The sequence below is a fragment of the Belonocnema kinseyi genome, chromosome 9 (genome assembly GCF_010883055.1).
Source record: "Belonocnema kinseyi isolate 2016_QV_RU_SX_M_011 chromosome 9, B_treatae_v1, whole genome shotgun sequence".
NCBI lineage: Eukaryota > Metazoa > Arthropoda > Insecta > Hymenoptera > Cynipidae > Belonocnema > Belonocnema kinseyi.
In genome coordinates, this window is record NC_046665.1 from 56,497,429 (window position 1) to 56,522,900 (window position 25,472).

General features: G+C 30.1%; 1 protein-coding gene across 1 annotated transcript in view; it reads left to right on the forward strand.

Annotated features, from left to right (window-relative positions):
- LOC117179435 (neural-cadherin) overlaps positions 1-25,472 on the forward strand; it is a 392,316-nt gene that overhangs the window by 155,212 nt on the left and 211,632 nt on the right. The window contains exons 10-13 of the mRNA XM_033371218.1: positions 104-295; positions 5,064-5,069; positions 9,686-9,876; positions 22,331-22,520. Coding sequence (XP_033227109.1) covers positions 104-295; positions 5,064-5,069; positions 9,686-9,876; positions 22,331-22,520 — 579 coding nt within the window. The remainder of the gene's footprint in view (positions 1-103; positions 296-5,063; positions 5,070-9,685; positions 9,877-22,330; positions 22,521-25,472) is intronic.

Consider the following 25,472-nt stretch of genomic DNA (forward strand, 5'->3'; position numbering starts at 1 on the left):
AATGAATATTATATATAATACTTCACACTACATATAAACTATACATAATATTTTCACCTGGGTTCAGTAATGATAATATATTAATTAATACAAAATGTTGCAGAAATACGTTGAAAACGTGAAGCAAGATGCCAGTATAGGAACCAACATTCTGAGAGTATCAGCCTCCGACGAAGATGCGGACAATAATGGTGCCATAATGTACTCCCTAAGTGCTCCCAACAACGACCAAGGCCTGGAGTACTTCGAAATTCAACCAGAGTCTGGTTGGATCGTCTTGAAGAAGCCATTGGACGTAAGTTTCGTTTTCTAAAAAAATAGACCTATATATATATATATATATATACACATATATAAATAATAATAATACTCACTAGCCGATCTCGCTATAGAAGTATCAACAGTACATACATATTATATATACACACATATATATATATATATATATGTATGTATGTATATATAATCGATCCCTGAAATACGTCCTTACGAACGAGTCAATCTAACAATTGGTAAACCAACAATGCAGAAGCCATTGCAGTACACGCTTGTAATATATCGCTGGTCGAACTCACACAACCATGAGTTAGATGCTGATATTTCAGGGATGGAGTAGTTTGTTGTAGAATATCATTGAACTTGAGTGTACACCTTCTACCGACATTCTATATTTGCGTTCACTTACGTTTAATCAACACAAATCCGTTTAGTTGCCTAATCGGAAGACTTGAACTAATACATACGTTTGACCGATGTGATTATTTCCTCATCACTAATTAATATGCAACGAAATGAGTTTCTTTTGTACGGCACTTGTATAGAATTTTATTCCCATTGATATGCACAATGTGTTCACTATGGTAAATACTTAGCTATGCCTGATTTCCTCAAATGCTTCACGTTATACCTGAATCGATCGACCATTCGGGCCATTTTTTTTCATGTCAAAATACTACTCTCGAGTCAAAGCTGACCGACTCGCTCGATGAAGCTGTGTGCCCAAATCCAAAACGTGCTGAATTCCTATCATATCACCGAAACCGACTTTCTGCGCCGGTTCTTACAAATTCAAATCAAAAGTCAAATCCAAAGTCAAAGTCAAATTTAAATTCATACCAATGCAGAAGCAATCAGTGATGGGAAAGTTACTTTTCAAGAGGGACTAGTTGCACTCTAAGTTTGAATCAGTAAAAGCGACTGCTTCGAATTCAATTTTCACTGATTCAGTTAATACGAATTCGACCAATGACAAATCAGTCAAAAGTGCATTTTTAAGTCTGACAATTTTACTCACTGATGAAATCATTTATTTTCAACTATATAATGTATATATTGAATTTTCATTTAAAATAGGTCAGTTTTCAACAAAAAATGCAATGGTTAAGTTTTCAATTAACAACATTAATAATCAAGAGAAGTAACATTTTTCAATAAAGTCGATGAACCTGCAACTCCGATCATGAATCTTGAACCAACAAAATTTATTTTTAACAAATTAGTTCAACTTTCAACCAAAAAAGATTAATTTTAAACCGAGAAGATTAAGTTTAAACCAAAAAAAGTTGAATTAAAAAATAATTTAATAAAAAACAAAATCACTTTAAAACAGATGAATTTTCAAGGAAAATAATGAATAATTACCGAAGATAATGAATTTTTAACAACGCAATTCCACTTGCATGCAAGTCCTTGAATTAAAAAAATTTCCGCTTAGAAGATTAATTTTCTACCAAAAAAGAGAATTTTTTAAGAAAGCACATGATTATTCAACAATAAAGTTAAATTTTCTAATAAAAAATATTAATTTTCAACAAAAAAATGAATTTTTAACTTATGTAAAGAATCATTAATTAAAATAATGAATTTTCATCAAATAATTTAAACTTTCAACCAATTCTAGTTGCATTATTAAAAAAATATAATAATTTTCATCAAAGCAGTTAAATTATTATCCACAAAAATAAGCTTTTGACTAAAATAATGAATTATTAACAAAAAGAACTCCATTTTTCAGGGATTTTAACTTTGAACCAAGCATTTAAATTTTCATTTAAAAAAGGTGAATTATTCATGAAATAGTTGAAGCCTCAACCAGTTAGCTCAATTTATATATAAAAAAGATAAATTTTAACAAAAATGGTACAGTTTAAGTGTCAATTACAAAATTATTTTCTAACAATAATAAATAATTTTAAATAAAACGGTTAACATTTCAACGAAACTTATGAACTTTTAACTAAATTAATAAATAATTATTTTCAAGTGACAAAATAGGTTAGCTGTGAACTAAGTAGTTGAATTTCAAATAAAAATGAACTCTTAACCAAAAATGTAATAGTTGATATTTCAGATTAAAATTACTTTTATTTTAAATAATAAACAGTTGAATCCTACCAAAAAGATTAATTTTGAACCAAAAACGTTTATATTGTACCAATAAAGATACATTGATCTATTCAGTTACGTCCACTGACTGAATCATTAATTTTTAATAATCTGATGAAAGTCAGTTTGAATGACGTAATCAATAACTTTCACTGAATAAGTCAGTCAAATTTCGACTTATTTAAATTTAGAGTGTATTGTAACCGTTGTTAGAGTGGGACGAAAAAAATTGCGAGTAGCAAATTCTAATAGTGGGTAAAAGTTGTATATGTCTAGAACAGTAGTAAGCACTTAAAATTTTTGTTTGATCTGATAATATCTTCAGTGAGACAAAATATGACTTTGATTAAAGAAATGTAGTGATGAATACGTCCAATAAATTATTTTCTTGTTCAATATATAAGAAACATTTCTTTCCATAAAAAACATATTTGATTTAACGTATTTAGAACTAGATTTATTTCACTTGAATAATCTTTTTTCTCAGTGTTTTGTTCTGTGTTTGAATTTAATAATTAACATTTTGGAAAATTAAGAAAAAATGTCCTATGCCACAAGAAATCATGTCATGTAGAACACAAGATATTGTCCATTTGAAAAAATTGAAACCTTACTATTATTGGGCAAATTTACGTTTTACCCACTATTAGTGTCCGATACTTCAAAAATGTTTTTTTCTGTTGCCAATTTTAACTGTTACATAACGAAAAAAGTAACTAGTTATCATTGTCGTTATCTAAATTATCTAATAATCTGAATTGTATTGAATTAAAAAATTTCTTGATGCTTGAAAAGATTCCTTGATCCAGAATTATTTGAAATTTTCTTGGAATTCACTAAACTCAATAAACGTTTTTTTCTGATTTTTAAATGTTTTTAGTCGACCGTAAAGACTTCGAAATATTTCTTATATCTTATCGATTTTTCGGATTCTTATTCACTAAATCTAATGATCATTTTTCATTTAGAAGATACACAGAATCCTGAATTCTTTTAAATTCCTTAGAAGTATTTTGTATTTTTTAATCGACTCTTGATTTTATTTTAATTCGCGTAAATTCTTCTAAATTTGCTCAATTTTACTCAATTCATTTTTTCTAATATATCGTGGACTTTTTTAATTTATCCAAACTCACTTTTAATTCCAAAGCATTTAATTGATTTATTTTGAATTCCCTTGTGTTTCTTCAATCTCTAAAATTCTCTTTAATTTGCCCTGAATTAAACTTTCTCATATTTTACTCAATCCAATGCAAATTTTTTGATTGTAAAAATGTTGTTCAATTATTTTCTTTGAAACTCTGATGAATTTGATCAAAGTCTCTTTAATTCCCTTGAAGTTTACTAAATTAATTCCAAATTTACTTATTTCAATGCATTTTTAAAAATATTTTTAAATTGCTTTCAATTCTCTTTAATTGTTATTTACCAGGAATTCTTATTCATTTATCCTGACTTCTCTTTGAAAATGTTGAACTGTTTCGAATTTTGATCACTTTTATAATTTGCTACATTTTTTCGAATTCACGTGAATTCTTTTTTAATTCGATTCTATTCAATAAAATGTATTATTTTTTTAAAATTCAATACGAAGTCTGCTTAACTCACCTTAAATACAGAAACATTTCATAGAATTCTTTTGAATTGCCTTGAGTTTCTTAAAACTTATTCCAATTTAAATAAACGTAATAATTTTTTAATATTTTTAAATTGTTCTCAATTCATCAAATTCACATTCCATTTTTAGGAATTAATTTGAATTCATCTTATTTTCCTTGAATTTCTATAAATTCACTCGAATTTCATTAAATTCGTTTTTTTCTTCAAATCTCTTAAATTGTGTTGAATTCGCCCTGAATTATCTTTACTACCATTTTACTTATTTCAAAGAAAATGTTATTATTTTTCAATTTTTGTTCAATTATGTTATATTAAATTCTTAAAATTTTTATTAAAGTCTGATGAGTTTCCCTTAAGTTTTCTAAATTCACTTTAATTTTACTTAAAACAGTAGATATGATTGATTGAACCGATTTTTTCTACTCAATTAATTTCATTTGGAATTCACTCTTAATTTGTACGAATTTATCCTAAATTCTTTAAAGAAAATTGTAATTCCTCAGGATTCTCTGGGCATTTTCATTTCTCGCTGAATTCTTTTAAATTCACTCAATTGTACTCAATTTAGTGAATATATTTATTTCTATTCAGTCGAAAGTAACTAAAAAAGGAACGATTTTTTTATTTACTGTTACTGAAAACATGTGACTAGTTACCAATTCGCTACTTATTCCCAAAATTCACTTTATTGCCATTCTCGGTACCAAAAAAGTAAATTAATTCATTAGTTAAAAAAAAAAACTAGCTACTTCCCATCATTGGTAACTATTTCAAAGTTTTTAAGAAAAATAAATATTTTGCAAAAAGAAAAGAATAATCGCGAATGGTACGTGTACGGTTTATAGGATCGTCGATCGCTAAAATGTGTGCACTAGTTTTATCAATAACTAATTAACTGTTGTATTTAATAACTAATATCTTTTACTGATAATTAATTTTGTGCCCAATAATCCTTATTAAAAAAGTTTCGAATAACTAATCAAGTCTAATGTCTTCGTAAGCAGAACTAATGTGAACTTTTGCAAAATGGAAGTGATGTTTTTTTTTTGAACTTCCAGGAGCAGGTGGGAACGACTATTTTTGAGCCCCACGTACGGTGTACACCGAATTCTACGTATTTTGTGGTGCATCAGACATAAACAATTTTTGAACATGCTTGCATATTTTATATGAATGTGTTTTTGAAGCCTTTACAGGAACGGATCTCGCTCTCGCTCCCTGTTATCTCATTTTCTCGTTTTCTTTTTACTTTCCTTTTTACAAAATTTCAAAATCTATTTCTTCTTCTTCCATTTTTCTTTTCATTTACATTTCAACTTCTCTTCTAAACTTGTTTTTTCATCCTATGGCCCTACGTGTTAATATTGCAACAGGAAATATACAATTTTCTCAATTTTGTATGAAAAATGCTGCAACAAATATTAAATTACGAAATTTTGGAATTCATTTTTGAGGCAAAATGATATATTCGTAAAATAATTTAATTTCTTTAAAAACCTTACATGCAGTGCCATTTCACTTTCATTTCTTTTTAAGAGCTGAATTTAGAGATTTTTAGAAATTTGAGATTTTATTATATTTTTGTTGATCTTAAAATTAATTTAGTGCTTTTTTAAGATTTTATTTTGAACCTATTCTGTTTAATGTTATTTAGATTCAAATGTTTCAAACATTCTCCATTTAATTTTAATTTATATAACTTTCAATTACTTCAAATTTGAAAATCTGAACTTACTATTTTGGAAATAAACAACAAAATGAACCATTAAACAATGTTCACAAAGTGTTTTTGAAGAAAACATCTAGCAGGCTTTAGAAAAATGGCTTGGACTGAAATTTTTTATTTGAAAAAAAGTTATATGTATTATTGTTCTGTTGCTTCGATTGTAGGTAAAAGCTAAAATTCTTATCCAATCCAAAGGATCATGGGCTGATTTTATTACTTAAAAGATTCTTTACAATTATCTTTGATTGAGTTTTCTCAAAGTTAAAATTTTTTTAATGTTGAACATTTAAATCCTCACAAAAATATTTACTGTTTTCAAAATTGTCAAATTTAAATGTATTTGTTGTTAGTTCTTTTAAATTTGAAATAATTACTTTTTAAGAGCTTCGACATTTGTTGTATGCTTCAAGCACTTGATATTATCCATACCATGTTTATTTTTGAGACATTTAAATTTAAAATGCTAATTTAATGTTTTTTACTTGGTTAGAAATGTAGGGCATACACTTTTGTGATTTTACCGTATTTTTAAAGTGTTTACATAATGAACTCACGTAATTTCCAATATCCAATTTTTAAATTCTGTATTTGCGGTTTTCAGTGCCTCTGTTAATTACAATGGTGAATTTAACAAACTAAAAATGTATCTTTCTTTAGATTACAATTTATTTGGAACCATATCCTTAATGTTCAAAATTATTTAATATTTTAGACAATTTGGTCTACAAAAAATAATGCATTTTTTCAAAGGTTTTAAGTTTGATTTAGTTATACTTACGTCTTGTAAATTTGACACTATTACTTTTTATGGTTTTTGCATTTTTGTCTTCTTTAAGCGCTCAGTATTTTTCATAACATATTAATTTTTGAAACATAAAGTTTAAAATGATGATTAAACTTTTTTACTTGCTTTATGAATGTGTCACAAATTGTATATTACTGTCTGCAATATTTCTCTGCAGATTAAATTTCTGCAAAAGGGTATTTGACTGTAACCCTCTAATATTTGGTTTTTCATTTCATCACTTCTCATAAATATATTTTTTTTAACAAGAGCAAATGCGCATAGCCCGTAAGAAACTGTCCGTTGTGTGACATTTTTTCTTCTGTGATTGGGGCAGCATACCACTGTCGAGAACCAAAACAGACACGTAACGTCCATCGGTTTTTTAAAGTGCCGTTAACAAATCTTACGAAGGGTCGTCAGAAATTTTTGGACTCTTAACAAAACTTAACATTTCCTTTCCCTAAAACAGAGACCTTTTTTCCTCTTACTTTCCTAACCGCCTCTTTAACGCATTCTGCTTGCATGAAAATGCCTGCCATTGGTTTATTTCGTAAAAAACTAATTTTGATCTTCTTTATATTGTTTATGTTTGTGTTTATTGCACCATTTACTTTCTTCGGATTTGATGAAACAAAAAAGGGCTGTTTTTCAGTAAGTAGGAACCTATTTGTGTTTCACTCTTTGCTCAAGGCAATATTTAAATTGTATACAATATCACATTCTTGACATAGCGCTCGCTGCTAACTCTTTGAGCGTCTTTTTCAGTTCACCCAGAACGGCCTATTCTAGGTCTCATTTTTAATTTTGATTTTTAATAATTTTTTAGTCTTTGTACTTTTGTATATATGTGCAATGGTCTATTTGTACCAATTTTAAAAGGTGATGGGAGATTATATTTCAAAAATGCAAGATGATGTTGATGCACAAGATTATAAACCCCCTATTGTGGTTTATCCGATTTTTGACATAAAAACAATAATTTTCGAACTGTCATTTTCAACTTTGCTACTAAAAAACAAAAATTTCCTATCCATTTTTCAAGTGAAATAATTTCAAAAAAGAAAATCTAGCACTTACGAATCTAAAGAGTGGAATATAGTCTCCCCTTTATTTTTGTACAAATTATCCACTTGTGCAATCATACTCTCGTACTTAAAAATTATTTTACGTTTCTACTTCCGTACTTTTCTACTTTTGTGTTCCTGTATTATAGCTTTTGTGTTATCCTTAATTGTAACATGTGTTTGTGAATTTTGTGTTTCATCGCGAGTCTCATTCTAATTTTCCCTTAATTTTATCTTCTTTTATAAATTATCTTAATTTACAAAGCGCGATGTACATATATACACATAATTTTTTTTACAGTCTGGTTAGGTACTGGACGACGAGAGTCGTCGACATTCACAACAAATAACACTTTTCCACTAGTAGCATTGTAATTAATTGTGCCTTGTCTGATAACACAAATTTCAGTGTTCCAGAACCAAAAAGGTCGATCAGGTATCGTCGTTCAGGTACCTAATCGGACTCCTGCACTCCTTACGGACTAAAAAATTATTGGGACTATCTTGAGGAATCACAGCTGATGCTAATCATCTAATCGTCTCATCTCATTCGTCTATCATCTCTATCTCTTTCTTTTTATTATCATTTTTTTAAGATAATCGAGTCTCTTTTTTGTTTTAAGTTTGCATTTTAGAATTTTTACTCCAGTCCCCAATGAGTTTTTTCCGAAAGGATCAGGTTTCTTCTTTCTTTCTGTAAAATTTGAGTTCAAATGAGTTTGTAAAATTTCTGTACAGTTGTAGGCATTTTTAAAGATAGTTTAACCCTAGAATGAGCTAGTTCAATATGAAAAACATTGATTGGAAGAGGATTGGAAGTTGAATCTTGCTGGACCATTCTAAGGTTAAATTCGTGTTTGAATTGAGTTTCCATTGATTTTGTAAAGTTAAATTTGAGTTTAAAAGTTCGATTTGAGTTTTAAGATTTTGTTTAGGGAATGTCCATTAATTACCTAATGATCATTTTTTAAATTTTAGACCACAGCCCCTTCTTACGCAAGAGTTTATAATTTTTCACCAATGTGTCGAAGATATATAAGGCTTTCAACAGATCTGAAAGGATTTTAATGCACTTTAAATTATTATAAAGTATTTGAAACAATTACAAAATTTTCAGGGATCTTCACGATATTTCTAAAGAGTTTTATGGATTTGATGAGATTTCAAGAGTTTGAAGAAATTATCTGGTAGAATTTCAGAAAGAATATTAATTTTCTCAACAGGTATTATGAAATTTGAATGGTCTTCAAAGGTTTTTAGGGATCTTAAGGAATGAAAGATGATTCCCGCGGATTAGAAAGGATTTAAAGAGACTTTGAGAGATTTCGAAATATTAAAAAAATGTCAGGGGATTCCAAGGGATTTTAAAAGATTTCAAGAGACACCGTAGCATTTTCACGATTTCCACGGATTTTAAAAGATTTTACACAAAGTTCTGAAGAATTTTAAGTCACATATATAGCTTTATGAGGGGTCTAAGGGATTTTCAGCTCTATGGTATACATTATAAAATAGATATTCTGTATTCTTACATTTAGGAAAACTTCGTGATCAAACTTCAGAAAACTATAATTAATAAATTTTTTAGCTAGATTGGTGTTGAAGCCTTGACATCACACATGCAAAGAAATGGTTTTTGAAGCATCAATTTTGCATATATTTAGAAACTTTTTCCAGGCAGATTTCAATAACGCTCGACTCTTTATTTATTGGACGTCTTTGACACGAAATATTACACAATAAAAAAAGAAATAAACAAAACAATCATATAGCGTACATAATGGTATACAAATTAATTGCAGCAGCTAAACCAGGTTTCAATTAGCATATTTAAAAAACAAATTAAAAAGAGGAAACTTGCGTAAGGAATACTTAGAACTTCTCACAAAAAAGCATTACATAATTAATGGACGCCCCCAACAAAGTGAATTTTTTGTTATCCATCGAAAGTATATAATAGTCACCAGCTCAGCTCGGATCTGTCACTATCTCATGAACTATTTCTTTTTCTGGAAATGATTGAAGCTATGATTTTGATCGTAACGATTGTACAGTGTCCCAACTAAGTGTCCTGTAACTTGACGGCCCATGTTTTGCCAATAGCGAGACAGGTATCGCCTGAGAGTACGTGCCTCCGACAGAGGGACACCACCCTCGTACGCAGACGTGGACGTTGAGTTAGACGTCGTAGACAGAAACAGTAACCCTCCTAAGTGGGATCAGAGCGTATACGGCCCCATTCACATCAAAGAAAATGTCACAGTGGGTACTAAGGTGACGCAGGTGAAAGCCAGGTTTGTATGCCACGACATCACCAGAGACAAGACATGTCGTGCCGAGCCATGCTCTGTTGACCTCCACCATCCCTCTTTTATACATTGCCTTTTTACATTGCCATAATTAAATCGCCTACGCAGAAAAACTAATTGGGCGCAAAAAACTTTGCAGTTAACAGGTTGACTCCGCTTGAGGGCAGCACGTTACTCTCTCAGGAAGGTGCTGCCATCTAACGGTGTCAAGCGGAAATCTCTGTTTCGCCACGGCGAGTTTACTCTCTATCTATTACCTAACTGGACGTTACCTGCAACGTTTCTTACACCCAGTTTTTCCGTTTAAAAACCACACAAAAAAAACTTAATCCAGGTATACATTGTTCACAGAGATTGCAATTATGAGTTCTAGTTCGCGGTAGAATTCATTTCTAAGAGAAATTTCATGTTTTAGGAGAAATTTCATTTGTTGAGAAATTCAAATTTGATGCTGAGCAGAAGCAGGTTTTCTGTGGCCTGTCAGATGGATGAGATGAACATCATGATTTGCAGGAATGTGGCAATGCATGATTTCAACTGGGTGGATACACTTAGTGACATCTACACTACAAATCGTTTCATTCTATAGCTTTGTACCTCTTTCTTGATGTACTCGAAAAAATCCAATTGGTGTTTTTTTTTCACTCTAATCACGATTTTAAACTACGATACTAATAACTAGGGTGGCCGCTAGACCGGTAGTCGACTGAGAAATTTTTAAAGTATTTATTAAAAAAAAAAAAACGTTTCTAATTGTCAAATTAAAGAACATCTGTAACTAAAAGGCATCAATAATAATTTTGAACCAGGGATCTGAACGAAATTTATGGGAACTTTTGGAAATTTGTCAATTATTCCCACAACTTTAAAGTAATTTTTCAAAGAAATTAGCTTAGCACAAAAAATGATTAAAAGGTAATAAGGCTAGGGAAGAATGATGTCAAAATCATGTGGAAATTAGGTTTTATGTACGAAAGAACCAAAAGGAACGTTCCTTTTCGTTTTTTTCGACAAAAACTTTGACGAAACGAAATTTTTTCATTTCCACTTTCCAGCCACATTATCTTTTATTACTTTTTCATACTCTTAATAACTTTTTTATTCATTATCTTCACTTTTAAAAAATAATTAGCAAATATCAGAATATGCCGCCTAATTTCAATTAGATCCCTGTTGTCATTTTTTCTAGGCTGTCCTCATTAATATTTTTCATATCTGCAGTTCAAAAAAAATTTGTTAGCACATATATTCAATAAATAAATGACCAAATCTATTCTAAATCAGGAAAGTTTTATAGTTCAAGTCGCAAATTAAAAATTATAAGTTCTTCTTTACACTTCCATAGTTTTGTGACCTAATTCAGATATTTCGATTTTTTTCAAGATGTTGGGAAGTTTAACTATTATTTCAACTGGAAAATCTGTGAAAAAATTCTATTCTTATCCAATTTCGTAGGTTTTCGTAGGAAACCCTTATAATCTTATAATAAACAGACAACTGCAGGACATAGAAAAATACTGAGAATCTTGGGAAAAATCTGCATTAATAATTACAAAGAAAAATAAATTTTGCTATGCTACAGTTTTTTCTTTATATCAGTCATTAAAAAATATATAAATTAAGAAGAATGAGGCAAATTTGATTTTCTAGATGCCTATGCTGGAAGCTTTTTTTTAATCCAATTTTCTTCGAAGCTTTTCTTTAAGGCTGTTCTTTGAGGAAGGTTCAAATTGACGCTTTTCGCACTTTGAATTGAAATTTAATCTAATAAATTTAACATGTCATATTTGCCATTTTTAAGAAAAAATAAGCAATAATAAAGTTGGAAACATTTTTTTTTAATTTATGACTAAGCTTAGTGGAAAACCTCCAATTCAGGAAATTTAGAATATAATGTTTTTGGATGAAAGCTGTAAATCTGACCAGAATCGGGAGAGAAAGTTTGAATAAATAATTTAATTGAAGAAATATCGATATTTAAAGGAATTTTTTTCATTTCGTTGAAGCAAACCCAAAAGTTAAAATAATGTGAATATCTTTGAACAAATTATTTGTTCATAAAACATATTTCTTCGCCGAGAAATTCTGCTGCTTGAATTGTAAAACTTGCCTGCTTTGAAACGTATCCGGTCATATAGAAAAAAATTTGAACCTTTGTTGCTTGTATTTAATTTGAGCAAAAGTGCGATAAAATATATTTATATTACAAAATTGTTAGTGAAACGATTCAAGGAAAAAGAAAAGCCATCATGTTAACTGCTTTTTATCATAAACTATTTTTTGAATGACCGCGAAATTTTTACCAGGATAAAAACGGCTGCCCTCAATGAAGAGTTTTGTACCCTTAATTTTCTTCATGAATTTAGGATTCAGTATTGATGAATTACCATCATCTGACGTGACGCTTTGCAGGAAAAAATGAAACCTAACGAAAGCTGAAATGACCAATTGGATTCTTTGGAGTCTGTAAATTTGAGACTGAAGACCAAATAAGTAGAAGGACACTTGGTCCTTGTGTAGGACCCTTCCTGTATCTGTAACTCCCCTTTTTTTACTTTTCACTAATTCCTTTTTCAGACCCTTGATGAGCAGGCATGGTTAAGCGCGGCGTGTGCGTGCGTGGTAGATCGCTCAGCATACTCCTTTAATTATATTATAATCCTTCGTATTAATTAATACATAAATATATATATTATAATACTATGATGTATAAATCTATATGCATATATTTCTAGTTATACATACTCTACTATATACAATATCACCTAACAAAAGTCATCGTACACACGTGCTGTACGAACCACTCTCACAAGTAGTAGACCACGTAAGGAATCCACATCCAACATCGACTATATCTAACAACTCGTGCAGGTCGTGGAGACTCTGAGCCAAGTGTGTTCTTTATGAAAAAGTATGCGTATGATAAGTCAATAAAATAAAAATAAAAATAATATATAGGTACCACGGGATCACGTCTACGATTGTTGATCAGGACCCGGATCGATTTTAGGGCCCCTCTCCTCCAGCCTCCAGCTCAGACCCGATTGGTCTCTTTTTGTTCTTAATCATTCAAGTCTAAACTAAAAACTGAAAACTGAACATTGAAAATTAAAAAATGAAAAAAGTCATAATTAACGATGGTGTTTTTGTTTTTTTTTCCATTTGTTGTATACCGCGTCTGGTGTAGCGCGAGACATACAAGCTGGAGGCGATGGCCCAAGACAAGGGCTTCCCGCCCTTGTCGAGAACGGTGGAGGTTCAGATTGACGTTGTGGACCGTGCGAATAATCCACCCGTATGGGACCACGTAGTGTATGGTCCGATCTACTGTAAAGAGAACGTGGCCGTTGGGGCTAAAGTTGTGTCTATTAAAGCCAGGTCTGTCACACTGTTAATGCTCCGTGCGGCTGCACGAAAAACCCGCCCTGCACGCAATCTCGTGGCAGTATATTGTTCTTGTGCACGTTAATTGATATTGTGTACGAAACCCACATTACACGTCGTTACACATACAGTTTTTATTACTATCATTATTACCATATTATTACTTTTTTCTTTTTCTTTTTTACTATTTATATATATATACCTTACACCAACGGTGTTTAGCAATCACGTGTACCGGTAATCAGTCCCAGTTTGTGCTAGAGTAGATCATAGCCTAACATTTTGATTCAGTCGTCCGGCACACTTTGTGTTGGACGGAAATTTTCTAGTTGAACTATAATCCTTAAAGTTATAAATTATAAAAATTAGTTTTAATTTATTCCGAGCTTCACAGGCTTTATTTTCTCCTTTTCGGAAAAAATTTACTATTCTATTTTTGGTTGAGAATTCAGTTTTTTCTTTTTTGATCAAACTATTTATTATTTGATTGAAAATCTAAATATTTTATTCAAAATATAACAGTTTTGATTAAAGTTAATACATGTTTCATACTGGAAATTTGTCTTTTTGTCTTTAACGTTCAATAGTTTGGTTGACTTTTTTTTTTCTTTCTTGAATCAAAACTCTTCCAGAGTAGAAAATTCAACTGCTTTGTTAACAATTCATTTTCTTCGATGTAGGGTCAATTCAACTGTTTGGAGGAAAATTAATGTATTTTGTTCAAAAATTACGTTTTAGTTGAAAATACAGTTATATGGTTGAAATTTTTTGATAAATCATATTTCTAAGTTGAACATCCCACTAATTAGTTGAAAATTCATTTTTTAAAGATTCCTCTTGTTGGATGAGAATTTAAGTGTAACGTTCTCAGTTAATTACAACTGTTTGTTTTGAAAATTCAAGCAATTGGTTGGACTTTTTTCTTGACTTGAAACACTTTCTTGGTAGAAAATTGAACTTTTTCATTAAAGATTCCTTATCCCATTTGCATCAAATTTATGTATTGAATAGAAAATTGATCTTTTTTGTATAGATTAACAACTTTGTTACAAATTTATCCCTTTTGTTTAAAAATTAACCTGTTTTTTTTATTTTTTTATTGAAAATTAACTCTTTTGTTAAAAGCATTCTTTTTCGTTGTTGCTGAATATATCTTTTATTTAAAATAAAAATATTTTTTAGATGAAATATCACCTACTGCATTTTCCGTATAAAATTCATCTCTTGGGTTGAAAATTTCACCATTTTATTACAAATACTTTTTTTTCGTTTGAAAATAAATTTTTTTTACTGAAAATGTAACTATTCCATTTCTGGCTAAAAGTTGATCATTAAATTTTTTTAAATAAATCTGTTTGTTAGAAAATTCAACAATTTGGTTAAAAATTGATTTATTTTGTGGAAAATGCAATAATATGATTTGGCGTGTGAGGAATTTACATCCTTTCAAATTAAATTTAATATATCACTCACATTAATTTTGCTTGAAAGGATTTATTTTCCTATTCTTGTGAGAAATATTCTGATTTTTCTTGTTTTTACAGGGTTTTTGCCTGTGAAGATTTATCTGGTAATTTTTGGACAAAACAGAGGTGTATAATGCAAAATTTGAAATGTTTTAAACCCGGAAGTAGATTTTTTTCATGTCAGTTCATTTTCTTTTTCTGGTGAATCATAGCACTTCAATTACTGGTTTGACCGCGTTTCGCTTTTTCTTGAAATATTTAGTCAATTTCCGCTTGTTTTCCATATCTTACTCAACCTTACCCCTTTGCCCCAACACCATTATCACTGTCGATATACCTCAAACCCCTTTTCTGTCTTTTATTCCCTTTCACCCCTACCCCTTTTACCCGTAAAACTGTTACCCGTACCCTTTCACCTCTCCCTCTCAAACAATGCCCCTTTACCACTACCTCTCTATACTAAACACATTTTCTCGATCTCTTTTACCTCTATCTTTTTACTCCTATCCTTTTATCTCTGATCCTTTTTCTGGACCTACTGACCTCTATTCCAACTCATTTATTTACCCCTATACCCCTACCAATTTCATCATTTGTCCTTTTACCCCTATACATTTATCCCTACCCTTTTATCACAGCTCATTTTCACCTCTGGCCCTACCCATTTACCCATAACTATTTCTCATTGCCCCCTTTCCCCGAATTCGTTTTCTCGATTACTTTTAACACTATCTATTTACCCCTGCCAATTTATACCTGTCCCTTTAATTTCACTTTTAGCCCATTATCCTTACCTAATTACCATTATCTCTTTACCAATAATCCTTCATCCTTGTCTCTTTAAGCTTATACCTTTACCCCTACCCATTTGTCCATTTACCCTTACCGTTTTTTTTACTATTTTAACCTTAAAAATCATGTAAACCTAACTCATTTACCTCTACCTCTTTACTCACACCATATTCCAAATTTACCCCTTCAGAATTTTCCTTTTCCGTTACTCATTAACATTTCCCTCTTCAGCAGCACTCCTTTAGCATTCTCCTTTTATCCTTTGCCCTGTCACCGTTACTTCTTTATCATGATATTTTTCATCCTTTCCTTATTTATCTAATAATCCTTAGCCCTTTACCGGTATACCCGGATCTGTTTACCATTGCCCATTACCCCTTTACTCCTTACAATTTTACCTATACCCATTTATCCCTTCATCACTGCTGCTTTACCCAAAATTATTTTTCTTGATCCCCGTCACCTCTTCTCGTACTCCTTTAACTATACGCATTTACCATTGCCTCTTCACTCCAAACCAATTTTCTCGGCCACTTCTACGTCTACACTTTAACCCGTAACTATTTACTCGCACTTCTTTATCTATACCCATTTATATATGTCCCTTTAGATTAACACATTTACCTTTACCAATTTACCCTTATAAAGTTACTCTTAACCATTCACTCCTACCCATTTACCCATAAACATCTAACCTTGCTGTAACAACCTTGACCATTTACCCATTAATCAGTGCCCCTTCATTTTTACCACTATCAATTTACCCCTGTCTCTTAACCTGTACAAGTTCTCCTATTTACCCCTTTGCCCAAATGTATGCCCATTTATACACCCCTTTACCATTATCCGTTTACCTTTACCCATCTACCATTAATCCCTTAACCTCGCCCATTTTCTCTTACCCATTTATTATTAACTATTTGCCCTGACCTATTTACCCTTGATCATTTACTATTACCCATATAACCTTACACATTTACCCATTTATCTGCATCTCTTTACCCCTGCCTCTCGACCTATACTATTTTCCCAATTTACTCCTTTACCCCAACCCCAGCTATACCAATATAATCAAAAATTGGGAAAGCCATCAAAATCACAGGTATGAATTTGACTAACTAAATTTCTATACATTGTGGACTGTTCTGGACGTTATTGTTGCGTTAATCCAGTTTTTGGGCGGCTATATATTTCAATTAATTTTACTTTACGTAGATTGTCACAAAATGATTAAAACTGATTACCGGTAACGCTTAATTCAGAATTTCGAGTACCGTTGTCGTGTTAGGTGCCTCGACACTTTAAACATTTACTAAAAGTAACACCCGGACACGTCTTTATCACGCGTCATACACTCGATGCACGTCTTTTTTCGGTGTGTGGCTGTTCACGAAGACCCGCCTCGTTATCTCTGTTCATCCCTCCAAGTGATGAATTTTTATCACAGTGCACTTTTCCTCACTGAAAAACGCAGGATTTTTTTTAGCTTCCTGTTTTTAAAAATTTCGGGATTTTTCCTATTTTTTAGATGATAAAATAAAAATTAAGCTTAAAATCCCGCGTTCCTTCTGTGGCCTGCACACTTTGCTCGTTGTACTCTTTTACCTTATTTTGTCATCTGCTTGTCTCATATTTTCTTAATTAAATCTTTATGTTTTTATCTTTATTTTATTTCAAGTTTCTAAACTCTTATAGTTTGTTGTTCCTTATTTACATATATTTAATCATTATTTATTTAAACTATCATTTTTCCAATAAAGTGTTTGTTCTTGAATAAAATCACTTGAAATGAGAACTTTATTTATCTATAATAAATGTTGATGTACAACGAGCAAATGATGCACTTTAGTGCCGAAAAAGCAAAAATTTTTGTTCAATTGGAAAGATCGTAAAGTTTGAATATTTTTAAAAGACGTGTGCATAACAAGTCGCACATCACATAAAACATAATTCGAACAACGAGGACCAACAGGGTACAGATTGCGTGACATCAAAGTTTTTATTCGTTATACAAAAATACAACAGTACTTAAAACTGAAAACTAAAAATATCTCTGTAAATTTTTCATATACCAGCTTTATATTAAATTGCAACAATTGATAATGAAATTGAAACTTACAAAATGAACTTTACACGGTTAATTTTTTACTTTTTGAGACAAAAAATTCGTTTTTAACGTGTACTGACGAATCTCAACAAGAGCGTAAGGTATTTATATAGAAAATCATTGTTAGATGTTCCGAGAGAATATTTATGGGCATGTTTCGACTAGATGCTTTCTGGAAACCCAGTTTTTGCTTTTTTGGTGGTTTTTGTGACAATTGGCATTTTCTCAAAATTCCCCACTCAACGCGTAACTTAACTTTCTAGGAAAAAAGAGAAACATATAGAGTAGTCAGTTTCTTAACTACGCCTCAAAAATCCATCGTCCAATTTATTTTTTCTTGATCCACAGCCCATTTATTTTTTGTTTATTCGCAGAATCTTGCATACGTAATTGAGATAGAAGAGTCGACCGGAATGCCAGAACTGATTTTTGGGCATGTTTCGTCAGTTGCTTTTTTCATGTTCTTGGAGAGCGTAGTAACCTTTGTTTTTTCTACTAGTGCTGTTTGTAAAAAAATAAAAGAATTAAATAAAAAATAGTCGGTAGAGTCAAAGTGAATTTACTAGAGGAAATGTAGATGCAAGTCATAGATAGAGAGTAACGACTTTGAAAATCAAAAGCAACCGATCGCGATATCGAAAACTCAAGAAACGCTGTTTTTACCCAATTGGCTTGTTTTCAAAATTCGTCTATCGGTGACAGAAAAATTTAATTTTTTTAACTTGACGATTAAATTGGATGCTATTCAACACGCACACACCATATTTATCACCGCGCACTACTGAATTCTCTCAATCAATCAAAAATCACTGAATAAAAAACCCAAGTGGAATTTAATTCTGGCAAATAACAATTAACGTTTAAGACAAAGGTATTTCAGGTTTAAATCTAATGGAGAGAGAAATATACTATTTTTATTCCATGAGTTTATTCAAAACTCTTTTTGTTGTATTCTTAACATGATGGTATAATCACAACATTCATAAAAAACTGTTATTTCACAATTAATTGTTTTTTTATTTTTTCATTATATCCAACACAAATAAAAAGTTCCACGTGGGTTCGGGAGTTTCAAAGTTTTTTAATCTTCACTTTTTGCCTTCCTCAGCCTGTTTATCTGGCAATAAGGCGGCGGTTCTTGATTTCACGCAAAAATTGCTTTGAGCTATTATTATTAATCATTATAGGCGTAACACTAATACACGCATACGTGCATTGGTCAGGTACATTTCACGCTTCAGCGACTAACAAACACTCGTGTGCAAAACTCGCTGAACATAAACAAATATTCAAGGGAGAAGAACACTGTTTTTGCATTTGGGTGAGTCAAAAATAAGAAATTTTGGAAATCTTTATATGTATAAAATAATTTGAAAATTTGAGGAATAATTTTCAGCACCTGTAAACAAAACGAGTAATCTTCTTACAATTAGCTTTCCAATTACTTTTTTACTTTGACTCATCCTATTGGGTATTTCAAAATATCAATTTTGTTATTTTCAAATATAATTTTATTTGGTCACAGATCATTTAAGCACTATCTTTTATTTAGAGACAATCAAAAGTTTTCATAAGTTTCCATAAGGTTTAATGATTTTTTTAAATATTTGAAAATTTTCGCGTAATATACTACATAAATTGAAAGTAATAAAACAGAAATTAAAATCTAAGAAACTGTTGTATTGAAATGATTTACTAATTTGTACAAATAGGGTAAAAAATATATTTTGTAGAAACGCACTCTTAATTTAAAAGAACCTAGTTTTTCAGTTTTTCTCGAAAACGAAACGAGTTATGAAAAAAATTCAAGAAGAAAAATCGTTCCTTAAAGAAATGTCGCAAACAAATATTTTCTCATTATTTTTTAATATCTCTTCGATTTTTTGAAAAGTTGATTTTTCTATTTTTAAGCAATTATCGTGCGAAAAAAGTCAAGTCTCTGGAAATGAAGTTTCCTATGATTTCTAGAAAAGAATTAATTTTGAAAGCCATTTCGTATTACAGAAAAACATGGCTTTTTATCAAGGAAGTTTAAAACTTACGAAAAATAATTATTTTAACGATAGTTTCGTAGTTGATTTTTTGTGCCATTGCTTTTTACCAATTTCGATAAATGGTTGAATTTTATTAACTTATGCCTATTTTTTAGTACTACGTTCCATGTAGCTCTGCTGTTTCCCATGAAAAAAAAAGTAAATGATCTTCAAATACAGTTATTAATAAAAAATAAATAAAAATGATTTAATTTAATTAATTAATTTGTGAAGAATATATTTTTTTTTGTAAACATGTCATCATTTCATAAAACTCTTGAAAAATTAGTAATTAGTGATAGAAGTTTTTTTTTAATTTGATATGATATCAAGAGTAATATTATGTTGATTCTTAATATTATGGAAAATCTTTTTTTTCTATAGCTAAAAAAAGGTTTTCAGCGCAGTGTGTAATAAGTGATGATTTTATGCAAATCTCTAATTAAACAAATAATCATTAACTGATCAGATAATAATTGTATGAATGGATATTTTAAAAATCAGAAGAAATACTTCATCGCGGTGAAAAACTGTTTTAATCATATAAGTAAAAAATAATAGTTGTTAGGATGAAAAAGCTACCACCGATTATTTGAACTTAACTTTGTTTCTTCTAATTTTTTTGTATCATATTCGACTACGAAAAATTGAATTTTATGTTTTAAAATCCCATAGAGACCATTTAATTTAAATTTGCAATAAGTGAAGCACGAATATTTCCACGTATCATGAATGATATATAATAGAAACAGTTTCATAAAAGTAATTCAATTGAAGGGATACCATTTTGGAAAATTGTACTTTTAATTTTTGAACTAATTAAAAGAAATAAAATTGGAATATAAAAAATCACTGCATTTTCAAAATTCATCTAGAATAAAGTACAAAAATTATTCTGAATCTAATTTTGATACTAAATGCTGAAATCCAAATATTAAAATTATATTAAAAATTGCAAGCGATTGTAATAAAAAATGTACAATTGTATTTGTAATTTGTTGGAATAGTTAAATTGTTAATTTTTTTCAATTTTTATATTATTATTAATAATTTTTTTTGCAACCAAATTATTTTTCAGTTTCTTGTCGATGAAATTACTGAAGAAGCCATTTTTGATTTCAGACTATTCGATTAAAAACCGTTATTCCATCTGCAAAAGATAAAATTATTACCCTTGTTAAAAAACATAACACGAAAACTCAAAGTATATTTTGTTTTGACTGGCAATGAGTAAATAAAATCATCCCTTCTCAAAACACAGACTAAAACTGAAACAAAATAATCACTCTCAACATTGAAAACCGCATCTCACGGGATTAATTGGAGTTTTCAATGAAAACCGGGAAATCTCTAATCAGTAACTTGAACAGATTGCAATTTCGCCCAAACAAATGGAAAGGGCAGTTCAGCGCTAGTGACTATGAGTACTATGTCTAGCCACTAGTGCATCAACGCATAACTGAAATACCTAAACAGTTCTCGACAAAGGACAGAAATGCAATACAGAGTGCACATTCCGAGGATAACACATGATTAATTACAGTATACACTATCCGCAAAGATAAACATGTAAAGCCTACATGTAAATTGGAGGTACTAGGGAACCCTGTACCGGCATCTAACGATTGATATGTTCAGCGTAGATATGCAGACGAGTTAACAGTTAACACACAAATGTAATTGTACACAAAGAGATACACACTAACACTCGATAACAAGGGCCTCAGATATACAACAATGCAAGTGAATTGCCCATTAGGTTGAATAAATAATAGAGGACGCGTGGCCAGTAGCTAAATAGGGTGGTGCAAATAAAATTCATGTAGATGCAAACCCTTGCCTAATTTGTTCATTATCCAAAAAACAATTATAAAAGTGATTGCTTCAAGAAATTTTGTTTTCTTAAATGATTTCTGTTTCAGTCTTTGACCAAAAGTTTCATATTTTTCTTTAAAGGTTTAGTTTGATTTTCTGCTACCAGATGGAAGAACTTAGACATGGGTGCAGTTTGATATGAAATTTTCTAATCTAAAAAGTGGACCACCCTACTAGAGTACTTAATGCCTCACACATAGGACTTAGTCGTAAAAGATTTTAAAAAATAGGTAGAAATATAACATTAGTGATACGAGAGGAACTTGAAACTAGAGAAGCAAGAAAAGCCTATTGACGTTCTGAAACGGAAATAAAGAAAAGAAGGCGAAGACGTGAAAGTGGCGCGTTGGGTAAACTCACAATAGTAAATATATTTAGATGTGTTTTTCTTAGAAGGTTTTTTGATCATTTTTTTTAACACGTATCGCATGCGACCTTTCGTTCAGAGTCGTTCTATTGTCATTCATAAGAATTCTTCGTATGAGTGCGCTTTACGTGCGTATGTGCGCATTCATACGAGTTGCAAAACATTATTATTTTCTTTATAAATTATAGTGAAATTTGTCCAATTTGAAAAAGATTTGTGGAGAAAGTTTTTTTAAAATAAGTTTTGTTTTATTTTATAAATATCTTTTCATATACATACATTATATTCATTACACATGTCTGACAAATTAGGAGAGTTTCCGTTCTCGTTTCTGTTTCCGTTTCGTATTGTCTCGCTTGCACGCCCTTCTGATTCCTCCTTTCAATTTCTAATCGGATTTTCCGTGTGTCAACAGCTCTGGCATTGAAAATAATCCTGTGGTTTTTTACCGCCTAATGCCTGGATCCACTGCGCAAACCAACAAATTGCACACCTTTTATCTTCAACAACGATCCGATAATTCGGTCACGTGGGCCGACATAAAGGTTAATCAGCCTTTAGACTATGAGAGCATTAAGGAGTATAATCTCACCATTCGTGTCGAGGTAAGTCTTTTACAGTTTCAGAAATTATGAATGCTAAAAAGGAATCAGAAATTCCATTTTTAACCACTCTGTTTCAGTCGATTCAGTAATTGAGTAAACAATTTGCAAATGTATTTGATGCAAAGTTATTTCGAAATAAATTCAAGTTGCTGAACTAAACATTTTTGTAAAGATTGTATTCATTTTAAATCAGGCATGTTACACACCTTTAGAGGTAGAATTTCTCAACTATGAAATATGTTGTTTAGAAAAAAACTAGGCGACACGTATTTTACTGATTCATGAAACCAAAATTTTTCAGAAAATTACGAATGCTTGAATCTTAACTTGTGTGTGTGTGTGGGAAAATTAAAAAGAAAAGTTTTAAATGAACAAAATGTCGACAATTTCTCCAAAAATATGAAAATTCGAGTTTCACAATAAACTACACTTTTTTAAATTTAGGCTTCTATTAGGAAGACATCTTGTGAGTTTTCCGCATATTAAATCATTTTTGTGATAATGAACGTTTTTTTAATAAAATTTGGAATTTCAAAGTTTAATAAAAGTTCTAAACCTTAATTATAAGATGATGCTTGTTATCGAACTAATCAATTTCATTTCTTGTATCAACCGAACTTCATATACCCTTTTACAGGACAACTAAAATAAAATTCTAGACCTTATTCCACAACAATGAGAGACTTATGTGAAGAAAAAAATATTAAATAAAAATATTTAATAATCATACAATGAAACTATTCAAACTCTGATAGTGAAGGCTTTTTAAAAATAGTGAAACATTTTCTTTAACTCTTAAAACTTTTTATTTTCGATTTTTAAATCAAATTCAAGTTTCAGTGAACTAAACATTTAAAATGGTCAGTACTTGAAATTTCATTCAATTTCAAAGTCAAGAATTAAAATTCTAAACTTAAATTTAAACTGTTTCAAATTCTGAAATTAATCAAATTATTCAGTTTCCTTCAAACGCGATTTAATTTCAACCCAAAGAATTTCTAAGTACTTTAAATTATACGAAAAAAAATAACTCTTAAAATTCGGATATCATATCTTAATTATCTTTAAAATTGTAGTATTCCGTTTTCTTTGTATTAAAATATTTCTTTTTAAAATTTTAAACGTTGTAACTGCCGTTAGCTTCGAATGCGACAAGTTTATATTAGCTTACATTTATTTTAAACCTGATATTTTGTTTCAATTAACTGTTGTTTACGTAGACATAGTTTTAAAGGTTCTGCTTTTTTAAAGCTGAAATTTAATTGCTTGCAACTTTAAGAGAATATCAACTTGTTTTTCCATTGGAATCTTTTTTATACAAAAAGTTGAAAATTACATTTTCAGGGGAAGAAATTGCCTTAGCTACAAAAATGATTAAGTCTTCATAACACACATAGAATGCCTTTTTTATATTCTCAGATTTTTTTTAATTACAAAAAATAAAACATGTATGGTTTAGCAAAAAATCCTCGTTATTTTTTCAATTAAATTTTGAAATATCACAAGTTTTTTTTTTTGGCTCACCACCTTTTTTTTTATTTTTTCAAAGTTTTTGCTCATATTAGGAAGTCATCATGTTAGCTTTATGTGGGCTAAAATATGTTTGTGGCAAAGACTTTTTTTCTGAAAATTTATTGTTCCAATTTGTTCTGTCAACGGTGAAAAATATCGTAAAAGACCAAAAGATAGATTCGTAGACTTCTATCTTGGAACTTTTTCGTACATAAAAATTATAGGATCTTTTTATTATCGGAGGCAAAAAGCAACAAATATAAGTGTGAATTTTTTGTGAAAATATACTTTTTGCATTTTCAAATAAATCCCGGTTTCGATAGATTTCGAAAGTGGACGGTGAAAACTTTAAGATTTCGGAAAGAAAATTAGAACACCTACATTATATAAAGTATTGCAAAATTAAAAAAAGAATATGTGTTTCTTAAAAAATAGACGTTCAAATTTTAATACTTTTAACCTGATAGGTTTTCCTCCTCAAATCGGAAAAATACGCATTAACCGATCTTCTCTAAAAAAAAGCTTTTTTCAGAAGTAAAACCGCTTTTTGATTTCAAAAAATATGATGATTCGCCTCATAAACGTTTCAGTTAAAAACTGCAATAAAGTAAAAAAATGTTCATTATTAAATAATTTTTTTTATTCGTAGCAAGAAATGAAAAACAAATTATTGAGACCATTATTTAGGACATCAATTAGACTTGTAAGAAAAGTTAAAAAAAAAATTTCATTTAAGTTTTTGGCTTCTATAGACAATTGAAAATTATTGCTTTTTTAACAGAGATTGCCATTTGGCATGTTTTTTTCAGCATATTATTATTAACAGACCATTTTGCTCCTAAAATCCTGAAATATGGCCCCAATTGTTTTTTAAAAATAATTTTATGCTACGATGAAATATTTTATTTAAAGATAAAGATCACTTTTCGTCTTTTTCTGCAGATTTTATCGAGTTCTTCTAGAAGTCAATCTTCATTATATGATTCATATTTTGAAGAACACGAAAAGAAGTTTCACTTTTCATAAATAAAACCTTGTTTTCGACTACCCTAATGAATATGTGACTATCGTTTAAAAGAATCTGTATTATCATCAGGGATAGTTACCATCAATCAGTGTATATATCATTCCACAATCAGTGAAAGTAGAAATCAACACTATGAATCAAAATAACTTTTCAAATAACAGAAAACACTTAACGTCATTTCTGACTAGTTAGACCATAATTTTTCTTTAATTTTAAAATAAATCCTGCTATAAAAAGATCTACTTATTGTGCTTCACTGGGAATCGAACCACAGAACTTCCGATTTCCGGTCAGGTGCTTTTCCGTTAAGCTACGAGGGTAGTTCAATAAGTCCTTAGAATGAAGTATAAAAACAATTTTTTTTGGGTAAATTTTTTTTTATTTTTCAACACAATCTCCTTGGAGCTCTATAC